At 52.9% G+C, this 12,884-nt stretch overlaps 1 protein-coding gene and 1 pseudogene across 1 annotated transcript in view; one reads left to right on the forward strand and one right to left on the reverse strand.

Annotated features, from left to right (window-relative positions):
- SETD1A (SET domain containing 1A, histone lysine methyltransferase) overlaps positions 1–7,709 on the reverse strand; it is a 33,956-nt gene extending 26,247 nt beyond the window's left edge. The window contains exons 1-3 of the mRNA XM_065404496.1: positions 7,672–7,709; positions 4,809–4,940; positions 803–955 (exon numbers count right to left, since the gene is read on the reverse strand). Of these exons, the coding sequence (XP_065260568.1) occupies positions 803–940 (138 nt within the window). The 5' untranslated portion in view covers positions 941–955; positions 4,809–4,940; positions 7,672–7,709. The remainder of the gene's footprint in view (positions 1–802; positions 956–4,808; positions 4,941–7,671) is intronic.
- The window catches only part of LOC135877976 (RING finger protein 112-like), a 1,138,053-nt pseudogene that overhangs the window by 481,341 nt on the left and 643,828 nt on the right, over positions 1–12,884 (forward strand).

Raw genomic sequence — 12,884 nt, forward strand, 5'->3', positions numbered from 1 at the left:
AGGAGGTGGACTTTGGGGAGCGCTGGAAGCGGGAGAATGACAAACTGAAGGGGAAACTGAGGCAGGGTAGGGCAACACCATGTGGAATTTAACAGACATCATGGGAACACTTCTCCTGCTGAGATCTGCAAAAAGGTTTTACAAGTCGTCACCCACCCTCGGTGTTTTATTGGCTTCAGCGTCCCCGGTGCAGGGCAGCAAGGTACATCAGGAACACACGCGCGTTCAGGATGAGGAAATGGAGCAATGGGACTTGATATGCACAGCACCACCTAGCGCCCCGTGGTTTACAACTTGGCCACAATGATATGACAGCAGGTGAGAACGCTTTGTGCTTCAGCAGCCCTTTTCACGAGTAGACCCGGTGTGCTTTATCCAGAGCAATTAGTGACCCTCACAAACCCGCCCACCGAGCTTTAGCCCTATTTACACATGAAGAAACTGAGGCACAGAGCACAGGGAGGGCCGTGCCCTAAGTTACACAATGAGACAGAAGAAGGGGAATAGAACCCAGGAGTCCTGACTCCCAGCCTTAACTTGCTCTAACTCATTAGACCCCACCCTCCTCCCAGAGCTAGGGACAGAACCCACGAGTCCTGGCTCCCAGCCTCCACTGCTCTGATTATTAGCCCACAGTAAGAGGTGAGCAAGTGCTGTCCAGGGTGGGCCTATGCAGTGGGCTAGCACCAGATACTGTCCCAGGCAGAAGGGGAGGGAAGAAGGCTACCCCTTCTCTGTTGGCAAGCCCCCAGCCCCCCAGAGCAGGCAGTGAAGCCCCACTGCCACCCATGCCTGGACTCACAGGGGCGCTGAAGTGGACTCCATCGTAGCGGTAGACTTTCTGCGGGGCACGCCGCAGCGCCGGGTCAATGACGAGCTTGTAGCTTCTCCACTGGAAGTTGGGGGCTTTCTGGATGTCACCCCCACTTTCCTGATCCATTATGACTCATTTAAACTGAGAGGGAGATAGAGAGGAGAAAAACCACTATCAGCCACGTAGTACAAACACACACAGAGTACCCCCCGCTGGCCACCTCTGGGACTGCTCTGCCACGCTGCTCGCATCTCCCTCAATCCCAGAAGCCTCCAGGTCCAGAGAGGAAAGCGCCTCTCTATCCACCCCACCAGACACCCCCCCACAACCAGGAGGGCCCCTTCGATCCCAGCAAGCTGGAGACCAACTAGGCTATTGAGACAAGATTCACCAGGGTTAATGGGTAAGCCTGGAAGGATTTCAGAGAGTTCCAAGCCAAAAAGTCCCATTAGATGATCGAGTCTGACCTCTTGTATAGCATGGACCAATCAGTTTCACCCAGTTCCCCCTGTGCTGAGCCCACTGACCTGGGTTAGACCCAGTCCTCGGGAGGCTAAACTAGAACCCTTCTATCCAACGACAAGTGTTGGGTCCAGATCAGGTGGGAAAACAACCGGCCGCTCTTGGGTTCAGGTCGGACCAGCTCTCCTCCTGCCACAGGGTTGGCACGAAGGCGACTGCAGGCCCTGTTCCTGCTGGCCGCCCGCCACCTCGCTGCACTGTGTGCACTGCAGAGTGAGTGTGCTGAGGAATCCCAAAGCAGAAGGGAGCCGAAGCTAGCAGGAGCGGGGCATGCAGGTTCAGCAGGAAGGGTTGGCTTAGGTGGGAAAACAACTCAATCCTCATGGGCTTGGATCCAGTTTGAGTCAGGCTTAAAAGTTAGGCCTGAGCAGATTCTAGACTCAGCCGTTGTGAGAACAGGAAAGATTGAGGGGGCAATAATGCTGGGTTAGATGGGCCCTTGGGTCTGATCTGGGATGGCAGGGAGGAGGTAGGATACCGGGCTAGATGGGCCCAGGGGTCTGATCTGGGGTGGTCAGGGATGGGGGTGGGATACTGAGGCCTCTGCAATGGCAGGGCATTGATTAGGTGAGTCGTGCAGAGATGATCTCATCAGGTGATCCGCACCCCATGCTGCAGATGGAGACAACCCCTGCACCCTCACCCCAAGGTCCCTGCTGGTCTGACCCAGAGGAAATTCCTTCCAGACCATGAACCTGGTGAGCCAGAGCACATAAGCCAGACCCACCAGCCATGCAGCTAACCATGGCGAGCTGAGTTAAGCAGGGGGTTCATGATCACTGCCAATCGGTGTTTGAACAGCATCAAAGCCAAGCGTGGGGGGAAATTCTTTAGGGGGGAAAAAGAGAACTAGAAGCATCAAGGAAATTCAGGAAAATGTAGGTCAAGCCTTAGGAAATATTTCCCGTGAGAGAGGAGTCTAATAACTGATGTTCTCATCTCTCTCACGGGAAAGGACAGGAGCCTCCTCACTTTGGAGACCAGAAATTAAGAGCCCTGGGTAATAACCTGTGGGGGACGATCCCACCCCGGGTGAGGAGGGCCCGGATGGGGTGACTCCATCTCTGCTGCGGGAACAGCCAGTGGGGAACGAGCAAGATGGACCAGCTTTCATCAGCCTAGGCTTTTCCTAGTCTCTGGCTTGAAGGCTAGCATGGGATAGCAAACAGTCTCTAACCTCCCCTGCCTGGCCCAGGTGACATCAGCTCGCTTGCAGGAGCCAGGGGAATCTGGTCCTTTCCTCTACCCGTAAACTGGGGCTCTTGTGGATAGATCCAATTACAGCAACTGCCTGCCTTGGAACTGGTGGGTGGGTTACAAACATGCCTATTAGTCCCTTAAATTTCACCACAAAGAGTTTGCCTATACAGACATCGCCTGGCACTGAGATGCAGCTGCCTCTGGGGAGAGGTAGCTAGGTAACAGCTGCACAGTGATGCCTCACCTGGTGTTGAGACGCAGCCACTCTGGGGCAGGGCAGCTGGGGAACACCCATGCAGCAAATGCCACACAGAGATCTCAGCTACCCCAGTCCAGAGGTGGCTGTAACAGCCGTACAGCAATGCCCCACAGGGATGGCTCGCCTGGCACTGAGATGCAGCCACCTCTGGGATGGAGCAACTGGATTACAGCTGCACAGTGGCGCTGTATAGGGATGGCTTGCCTGGTGCTCAAATGGAGCCATCTCTGGGGTGGGGCAACTGGATAATAGCCAGACCACATAGAGATCACTTGTCTGGCACTGAATTGCAGCCTTCTCTTGGGTAGGGCAGCAGGGTAACAGTGCATAATTTAGGACAGGAAGTATAGAAAAATCCCATGTCCTCATGAAATTGCAAGAGGACTGTTAGGAAGACAAAATGTAATTAGACACATTGGAATTTGCCCAGGAAAGTCGTGACACACAGAGCTACACCTTCACATGTACCCAAGAACACTGCACACTTCAAAGCCAAAATGGCAGTGGGGCAGAAAATACAAGTGGGATGGGGACAACAGAGTCCTTCGGGTCTATGTCCTCATCTCAACGCACTGGACACCAAGACAGAGTTAATGAGTTATACACACGCTGAGGGGAGCGGTAGAAGTTCAAAAGAACTAGATCACCCTGCTTTTTCCAGACACAATCAGCCCTGCCCTTATAGCAGCGGTAAAGAGTCAGATACGAATTTAGACGTCAGATCTGGAGACTGAGTGCGCACAGTGGGTATAATCTGGCACTGGCAAGGTAAGCCACCCCAATCCCCACAGAGTTTATTGGGGATCTGGTTAGAGATCTGGGTTGTTACCAGCACTCCAAGGCTAGAGTAGGGACCATACAAAGAGCAGTGCTTCCGTTTCAATGCGTGTTGCTAGTGGTGCGCCCTGACTTTCATCTGGAACCCCTCAACTCCCTGCTCCACAACCCCCCTAAAGATCAGAATTTTCTGTCGATTTTCTACCTCTCTGGAATTTTGCACTAAAACAGCTCAGCTGTTCTTAATGCTACTCTCCCACCCATGTGTATGGATATTAAATATGCCTGGCACTATAATGTCACATCTGTGAGAGCGACCAACTGAGGATTTCCCCTGGAAGGCTGGGAGTGGGGCAGGATCCCCCTGGGGTATTTCTCAGAGTTTCAAGGAGCCATCAATACCACCAGGAAATCAAGCAACGCACCCCAGTTCAGCAGATCTGAGCTTCACTAATAGAAACGTTATCATTTATAGTGAGATAGCATGTGGAGAGCCCCATGCAGGACTGGAGGGTCTCTGCCACTGGGCTGGGCGCTGCAATGGCTGGGTGCCCCCCAATGAAGATCATGGACTCCCAGTGCACCAGGCGCCACGCAGACATACAGGGAGAGACAGTCCCTTCCCCAAACCGCTCACAGCCTAAATAGAAAAGGCCAGAACAGAGATGGGAGGCTATTGTCGTGCTGGGTGCCCCAAAGACCCCCACCTTGAGCAAGATTGGGGTTCCCCCATCGTGCTGGGAGCCACACAGATGCCCCCACCCCGATCCCACGGGGCATCGCTACATGAATGCAGATGTGCAAACCCAGTCCAGCACTGCAAGATGCCTTCGCAAACAGTGCCTTGTTTGAGTACCATCCTACACAGGACATGCTAGGCACAATCAGACAGGGCAACACCCACTCCTGCCCCTTGGGAAGAAAGGTGTTTGTCTGTGCATCCCCAGGGCAGGCACGGCCTGGGCAGTGGGAGGGAGAGCACAGGTACAGAAGCCTGATTCCTGCCAGCAGGGGGGCAGCACTACCCATACATACACACAAACCCTCAATTCCCTCCAGCAGGAGACAGAGCTACACACCCACAGGGCTCCAATTCCTCCAGCAGGGGGCAGTACCACCCACCCACCCTGATTCCCTCAAGCCGGGAGACTAGAATTCCCCTGACCCCACCAGTGTGCCTCAACCCAGCCCAGAAAATCAAATCCAGTTCAGTAGGAGATAGATATGAAATTGTACCTGTTATGGAAGATTTGTTCGGGGGCTCTTGATAGCAACGAAAGAAGACGTGTGTCTGTAAATGCGGCAGACTTCTTTCCAATGCAACGGGGCAGATGTTTAGTCCATAACGCAGAGTGGGACCTCGAAGAACTGGGAGGGAAGCAAAAGAAATGGGGGTTAAGCCTCAGAGGAATAAAGAGTGATGGGGGGGAGGGGGTTATGCAGTGTATTACAGAGGATGCATCCAGAACGTACAAACAGTGGTGCCCTACTATGTGAGAGGGCAACTGTACTGGAGTCAGGACTCCTGGGTCCTATCCCCAGATCTGGAAGGGGAGTGAGATCTAGTGGGTTAGACGGGGGAGCTGGGAGGCAGGACTCCTGGGTTCAATTCCAAGCTCCTGTATGATATTAGAGTTTCCAACCTACTTGTCTACCAGCAAAAATAAATTTAAAAAAATGAAGAGATTCAAAAGACAAAACTGAAACCCAGGTTAAAAGTTATTTCATGATCTGGCATCGGAGACCTAATCGAACCCTCTCAAGCCAGACGCTGAGAAGGGCAGGCTCATAAGGAAGATAAGATAGCACTACGGGACGGGACGGTGATGGGCTGCAGCATGAAACCCTAAAACAGGCCTCTGGCATTAGAGCGCACCCCAGAGTCTAGCTCTGAATTTTGTAAAGCAGCCGTTTCCAAAGCGAAGGGAGTCACTATCTAAGCCTGGAAGCTGTAATGCAGGACCCAAGGGTGGTCCCCTTTGATAAGAACAGCTCGCTCTTCTACAGCCCCCTTCATCCAAAAAGCTAACCTAGCCAGCCCCACTATCATCCCTACTTTAGGTGTGAGGAAACAGAGACACAAAGAGGCAAAGCTGTGCAGCAGACCAGTGGCAGAGCCAAAAAAGAATTCAGGATTCCTGACTCCCGGCCTCCACCCCCTTCCATCATTATAGAGCACACCCACTCCCAGAGCTGGAAACCGGAGTCCAGACTCCGAGCCCCCCTGCTCTAACCGACCAGACCCCACTCCCCTCCTAGAACCAGGACAGAACCCAGGACTCCCAGTCCCCCCACCTCCAACCACTCTAGTGTCTGCAGCCTCTCCCTGCAGGACACCAGATCTCGGGGCTTTGGCGACCAAGCATAGCCAGCCGGGGCATGCCCCATGGCAGGAGCCAAAGCAGGGGTAACTGTGCTACCACCACCAAGGGGGTAAATGGAGTCAGCCTGTAGCAGGTACCCAGGAAGAGGGCAGGGGGAGACAGGGGTATTCCATCTGAGCCCACAGGGAGCTGGTGGGGAGTGGGCAGTGCCCAGGGATCACACCCCAGACTGGCACTAAAGCCAAGAAATGAAGGGGACAAAGTCCACTCCTGCTTTTACCTTGGTGCCCACTGTGAGCTCCAGGGATGCCACCTGGTATAACTCTCTCCCCCTGCCCCCCCCCCCCGAGGCCCCCCCTCACAGCACTGCCCGTATCCTTAAACCCCAGGGCCCAGGCATCACCCTTGCCCCACGTCCCACCCTGAGCACTCAGCAGCTCCCTCCCACTGGCATAGGCCCTTCCCCAACCCAGCACCACCTAGGGCACCCTCACCCCACAGGCTTTTCCCACTTCAGTGTCGTCGTCCCCCCATCTGCAGCAGGCCTTCCCTCAGATCTCCCACCTTGTGTCCCCACCCCCCCCCCTCAATTCCCCCTCCACCCAACTCCTATGACCTCCCGATCTCCCGCTTCCCTTAGATTCCACCCCCCACCTCTCTGATCCTCTCACCCCAACCCCCTATCAGGGGCCTCAGTTCCCCATCCCCTTCCAATTCTCTCCTCAGCTCCCCCCAGATCTCTACCACTCAGGACCCCTCCCTGGGGCCTCCCCCACCACTTCATCTCCCCCACATTCCCCATCCCAGTTTACCACTAATCCTTGTCACACTCCCAAAAGCCACCTCAACTCCCCCCCCCAAGTCCCCCATTTCCCGCACACTCACATGCACCCTCCGTGCATGTGCACACGCACACACACACACACACAAATCAGCTTCCTCCCCCACAGGTCTCCCAGCTCCCCTCCCCCTGCCTCCCCCCTTCAAGAACTCAGCTCCCTCCCCTTTTTTGAGCCCATCCCCTCAGAACCCCGGAAGACCACCCTCAGCTTCCCCCTCCCTCCCTCCAAGCCCTTCCCCCAACCCCCCAGCTTCCACCCCAGAGCCCTCCCTCTCCAGAGGATGCCCAGTCGCCCCAGAGACCTCAGCTCCTCCCTCCTCCCCACTCCTAGAGTGCCTCTTCTCTGAGCCTCCCTCCCCCCCCAAACAGGCCCCCCCCCAGAGACCTCAGCTCCCCCTCCCCCCCACACTCCTAGAGTGCCTCTTCTCTGAGCCTCCCTCCCCCCCAAACAGCCCCCCCCAGAGACCTCAGCTCCCCCCTGCCCCCACACTCCTAGAGTGCCTCTTCTCTGAGTCTCCCCCCCACAAACAGCCCCCCCGAGACCTCAGCTCCCCCTCCCCCACACTCCCAGAGTGCCTCTTCTCTGAGCCTCCCTCCCCCCCCCACAAACAGCCCCCCCCAGAGACGTCAGCTCCCCCTCCACTCCCAGAATGCCTCTTCTCTGAGCCTCCCCCCCCCCCAACCAGGGGCCCCCCCAGAGACCTCAGCTCCCCCCTCCCCCCCACTCAGTCCCAACCCCCCAGCGCTCCCTGCCCCCCATACCAGCATCCTCTCCCACAGCTGCCCCCCACCTCCCCCTCCGGGGACCCATCCCCCCCCACAGCCCATCCCCCGGCTGTAACCGTCCCCTCGCGCGCCGCTCCTCACCCGCCGCCCGGCCCCGCCCCCCTCGGCCTCGCGGGGACCCCGCGCGCGCGCCCCCCGCGGCGCTTACCTCGCTGCTCCCGGCCCCTCCCCCCCCGCGCGCGCGGCCTCCTCGCTCGGCGAACAGGGGGGGCCCGCTACTGCCGCTGCCGCCGCCGCAGACAGGGAGAGGGGGCGGGGCCAACGGGCGACGTCCCGTCGGCTCGCGCGAGAGTTCCCGCCGGCTCGCTCCCCCCCTCCACTCCCGTCTCCGGCTGTGTGTGTTCGCGTCCACACTTTCGACGCAGGAAATAGGAACTACTCGCCTCCGCTAGAGGTGGACCCCGGCTGTAAAGCCGTCCTCCTCCCTCTCTCTCCTTCTGTAGTGGGGCGATTATTTTTCTCTCTCACCCCAAGCTCGGGAAAGGTGACGAATCCGCGGAAGAGAAACGGCAGCTAGCCCCACAGAAGGGAAGGAGAGAGGCGCATTTTCGCCGCGGAATAGTCTAAATTTAAAATATATTTACATAATGAATCGTCACGTAGCGGAAAGGCAAGAGGAAGAACGTGAGTCGCTCTGATGCACCGCGCTATTTTTTGAAGGGGATAATTGGAGATAGAAGAATTGAATCAGCTCTGGTGAAATCGCAGCTAGTTCCTAGGGGGAATGTAAAACCTCAGAACTTTCGTCATGGGATGGAATAAATTTAAAACATTTAAATAAGTAATTACAACGTTAGTAACATGTAAAATGGGGGTGGGGGAAATGTCCCCCGGGTCATATTATTTTTAAAGATGCGGAGAATAGTATGTTCAGAGAACGAATCTGGTCTAGAGAAATCTCAGCTAGGGGAGGAGAGTGTTATTTGACTCCAGCACTTTCGCCATAGTTGTGGAATGAATTTAAATAAATTTAAACATTTAATTACAGCAGCAGAGAAAAGCCAACCGGAGGCAAATGAGCCCTGTCCCACTCCATCGGCTCATAATACTTTTATAGAGGGGAGAATGGGAGAGGCAGGATTGAATCTACTTTGGTGACATCATAGCTTGTTCCTAGGAAAGGAAGGAGGAATTATTCAAACTCTGCACTTTCGCCAAGGGATGGAATATATTTAAATATATTTTAATAATTTATTACACAATTGTAGGAAAGTCAATAAAGGAATGAAATCCCCAATATATCATATCATTTTATATTGGGGAAATAGGAGATTGAGAGATAATATCTGCTTTGGAAAAATTGTATTTAGTACCAAGGAAGGGAGGGGAAACCTAGTAGTTTATTTGTGCGCCGCACTTTCGTCATATGATTAAATACATTTGATTAATTTTACGTAATTGTTTATACCGTAAGAACAGAGCCAATAGGACGAAAGTGACCCCATCCTCCAAAAAAATCACCATATTATTTGTGCGGAAAGAAATAGGAGGTTCAAGTATTTCATCTGCTTTGGCAAAATGTCAGCTAGTTCCATAGAAGGGAGGGTGGGAAAAGGGAGTCGGTTATTCATACCTTGCACTTTCACTATGAAATAGAAGAAATTTAAATATATTAAAGTAACGAATTACAATGCTAGAGCAGAATCAGAGGGAGGCAAATGAGTCCATTGATTATATAATATTATTTAAAAGGCAGTAATTGGATATCACAGGATTGAATCTGCGTAGGCGAAATCACAGCGAGTTCCAATGGCTAGGAGGAATCCTAGGGGATTGATTTGTCGACCGCACTTTTGCCACGGGGTGCAACAAATTACGATACATTCAAATAAATAACTTCCTCCCTTTAAAAGGTTACGAGTAGGAGAGGAATCAGCTCCTGAATTAACATAATATAATTATTTAATTTTAAGGGTTATGCCGAACCTGCTAAAGCCAACTACAGCTGGAGCCAAGTAGAGATGAGAGGAAGAACGGAAAAAACGACTCTCTCATCTGCTGCCAGCACTTTCGTCACAGGGTAGAAAAATTATTAAATAAATTAAGTTGAACAACATCAGAGAGCAGAAATTCAACTGCTACTTCACGAACTTTTTTTTTTTTTTTTTTTTTTTTTTTTTTAAGGCCATGGGTAAATTGTGTGGAATCTACACAGCTAATCCATCACCTGACATTTTTCCCCTAAGGAAGGCAATAAAAAACCAGTGACTCACCTTCAGCATTTTCTTCATTGTGGAAAAGGTCAATAAATTGAAATAAATCTAAGTAATTAATAAAACTATCCAAAATCTCATGAGACCTCAAATAAAATGCTAATTCATCAAGGCTGATTTTTGTCATGTACTTGAGAAGGGGGAGTCTGTTGAATCTGCTAGTGCCCTTCCATAGGCTCAATTACAACCTCCTGAGACCTATCTTGTGCCCTCCGGGACCAATTTTGCATCCTCTGACCTATCTTTTGATAGCTGGAAGTACTTTCAAAACAATTAATTACCACAGATTCGCCCTATTTTTTTTAAATCAGCCCCACCCATTCACATTTAGAGGAGGAGGAGGCCTTTGATTACAAATGGTTCAATATATTTCCATATGTAGTTTTCACAAGTGTTGAATCTACTGTCCTCAATGCACACACCTGTTGTAGCATTGCCACAAGGAGTAAACACAGTGTTGAATGCAAGGAGATGTTCGAGGTGCCCCCAGCTAGTCTCCTCCTTAATGTACATGTTATACCAGTCTCCCTTGCCACCCACCAGCAAGCCACATTCTGAGTCCTGCCCATCTTTATTTAGCGGGTGGGATAATAAACCCATTGTACCCAAGATCTGCCACCAATGGGCATATTAACATTGCACAGGGAGAATAAGCAGATAGCACCCACAGATGCCCTGCCCCCCAGCAGATTCAACCACGTTGGGGTGGGACATGTATAAATGAGTCTTGTTGCCACATAAAGGTGGATGGAGCATAGATGGAGAAGGCCATGCCCAGTTATTAACAAAAGTGACCCTCCTAACCAGCCGCTGACCCTCGTATAGCAATAAAGGCCACTTAGTGGTCTTTGAGTTAAATAGGGAGATTAGTAAAGGACAAACACCTGCCAACCACTGGTGAGAAAAGTTTGTTATGTGAAATACCCAACATGGTTTCAATTTAAGGCTGTGACAGCCCTGATCCACCTCTCTGGGGACTCCTAGGAGACTCCCAGCCAGCAGAGATAGGCAAAGTACAGTTTGTTCCAAGACTAAAGTGACATGAATTACAAAACTCCTTCAGAGCTTGTGTACGCAGAGGAAAGCAGGAGAAAAAAAAAAAAAAAAGACAAACATAGGGTGACCAGATAGCAAATGTGAAAAATCAGGACAAGGGTGGAGGGATAGCTCAGTGGTTTGAGCATTAGCCTGCTAACCCCAGGGTTGTGAGTTCAATCCTTGAGGGGGCCATTTAGGGAACTGGGGTAAAAAAAAAAAATGTCTGGGGATTGGTCCCCCTTTGAGCAGGGGGTTGGACTAGATGACCTCCTGAGGTCCCTTCCAACCCTGATATTCTAATAGGCGCCTATATAAGAAAAAGCCCCAAACATCAGGCCTGCCTCTATAAAATCAGGACATCTGGTCACCCTACACAAACACATTGTGACAGTCATTCTTGTGGTGAAGACACCAGACAGAGTCTGGACAGCAAGGTTCTATGCCCATCTCCGCCACAGCCTCCCTCTGGGACTTTGAGCCAATCACTGACTCTCTCTGGGCCTCAGTTTCCCCATCTGTGAAGTGGGAAGAATGATCCTACCTTGAGCTATTTAGAACACGAGCTCTCTGGGACAGGGATCGTCTCTGCAGTACAACAGGGATCCTGATCTCAGTCAGGGCCCGTAGGAAACATGGCGTGACAGAGAATGAGATGAAGGAGAAATAACTAATAGCAACACTGCATTTGATTTTCCTTGTTGCAGGTCACCTCGACAGTCCCCTGGTGTAAATGACTCACTTCCCCCACCAGAGGGCAGCAGTCACCCAGATATTTCAGACGTAGCTTAAAACTAGCTTGCTACCTACAAACTTTTCTGTCCTTTGGGGTTACCTCTGGCCCTGAGCCAGCTGGTTCCCAGCCAGAGGCTAGGATGGGAGCTGGCATCCCCTAGAGGGGAAAGGCCCCATGCCCATTCCTCACCCCCTGGAGCCAGCCAGTCCCCTGCCCTGGGGCCAGATGGGAGCTGGGGCCCCCTACAAGGGAAAGGGCCCGTGTCCCATTCCCCAGCTAAAGTTTCACACTGAACAGCTGTTAATTCATTTTCTCCACCCCTGACTAGTCCAGACCTGAGTTCAGCCCTGGGGGTTTCGGTTCATGGCGTCCCTAAAACCAGGCACACGCCCTAAACCTGCCCCTCCCTGAGTCTCACCGACACCCCCTTGCTGGGAAAGGCTGGGCCTGGAGTAGCTAGGAGCACCCCCCACCGCCAGCGCTCCTGCCCTGCTCCCCACAGTGCCCCCTGCTGGGCGAGGCTGGGATGGCAACATCCGCTCCTATCCTATGCCAGACTCACTGCAGCCTGTGGCAGAGGGAGCCTGGCCCTTCGGGCTCCATTTCCCAGGCTCCCCTCTTGCTCTGGCCCTGGGCCCAGCTTCCTCCTCCCTCTTTGGCCAGCAGTGTCTGCTTCCAGGCAGGGTAAATGTTTATTCTGGATCGGGGGCAGGGGGCATCAACAGAGTCCATCCCAACTCAGGGCTCAGCCTGCTGTGGGGTGGGGGAGATGTGGGCTCCCCCTGCGAGAACCCAATAACCCCCATCCTAGAGCCAGGGAGAGAACCCAGGAGTCCTGGCTCCCAGCCCCTCTCGTGGAGGGAGTCGGGGCCACGCATGTGGGTCCAGCTGTTAGTCAGAGACCGCTTTGGCACCAGAGAACCACCTGCATCTACAATCGCCCCAGGGCTGCCCCTGCAAATAACTGTCCCCAGCTGGGCCCTTTGCCAAAGACAATCGTTTATTTACAAACTGCAAAAAAATGACAGGCACAAAAAGACCAGAAAATCCACCAGCAGACCCCAGGGGGCTGGAGCCAGCCACAATCCTCGGTGCGGGATCGAACGGTCGGCATCAGAGGGGCCAGGCACCCCCCTGCTCTGACCACTAGACCCCACTCCCCTCCAAGCACCAGGCTGCTGGTGATTATAAGGCACTGCAGTATGGCTGTGAATTGCTCTGCAGACGTTAATAATGTCTCTAGATCTCTTGCAAAAGTTTCTGTCCTTCCAGCTAAACCACACATTTCTGCTCGCCACCCTGCAGGGCGGAGTACACAATATTATAAGCCCTACAACAAAGCACTGGCAGTTTGTTTCCATTAAGCTACTTGCCCGC

Source organism: Emys orbicularis, chromosome 4, assembly GCF_028017835.1.
Source record: "Emys orbicularis isolate rEmyOrb1 chromosome 4, rEmyOrb1.hap1, whole genome shotgun sequence".
NCBI lineage: Eukaryota > Metazoa > Chordata > Testudines > Emydidae > Emys > Emys orbicularis.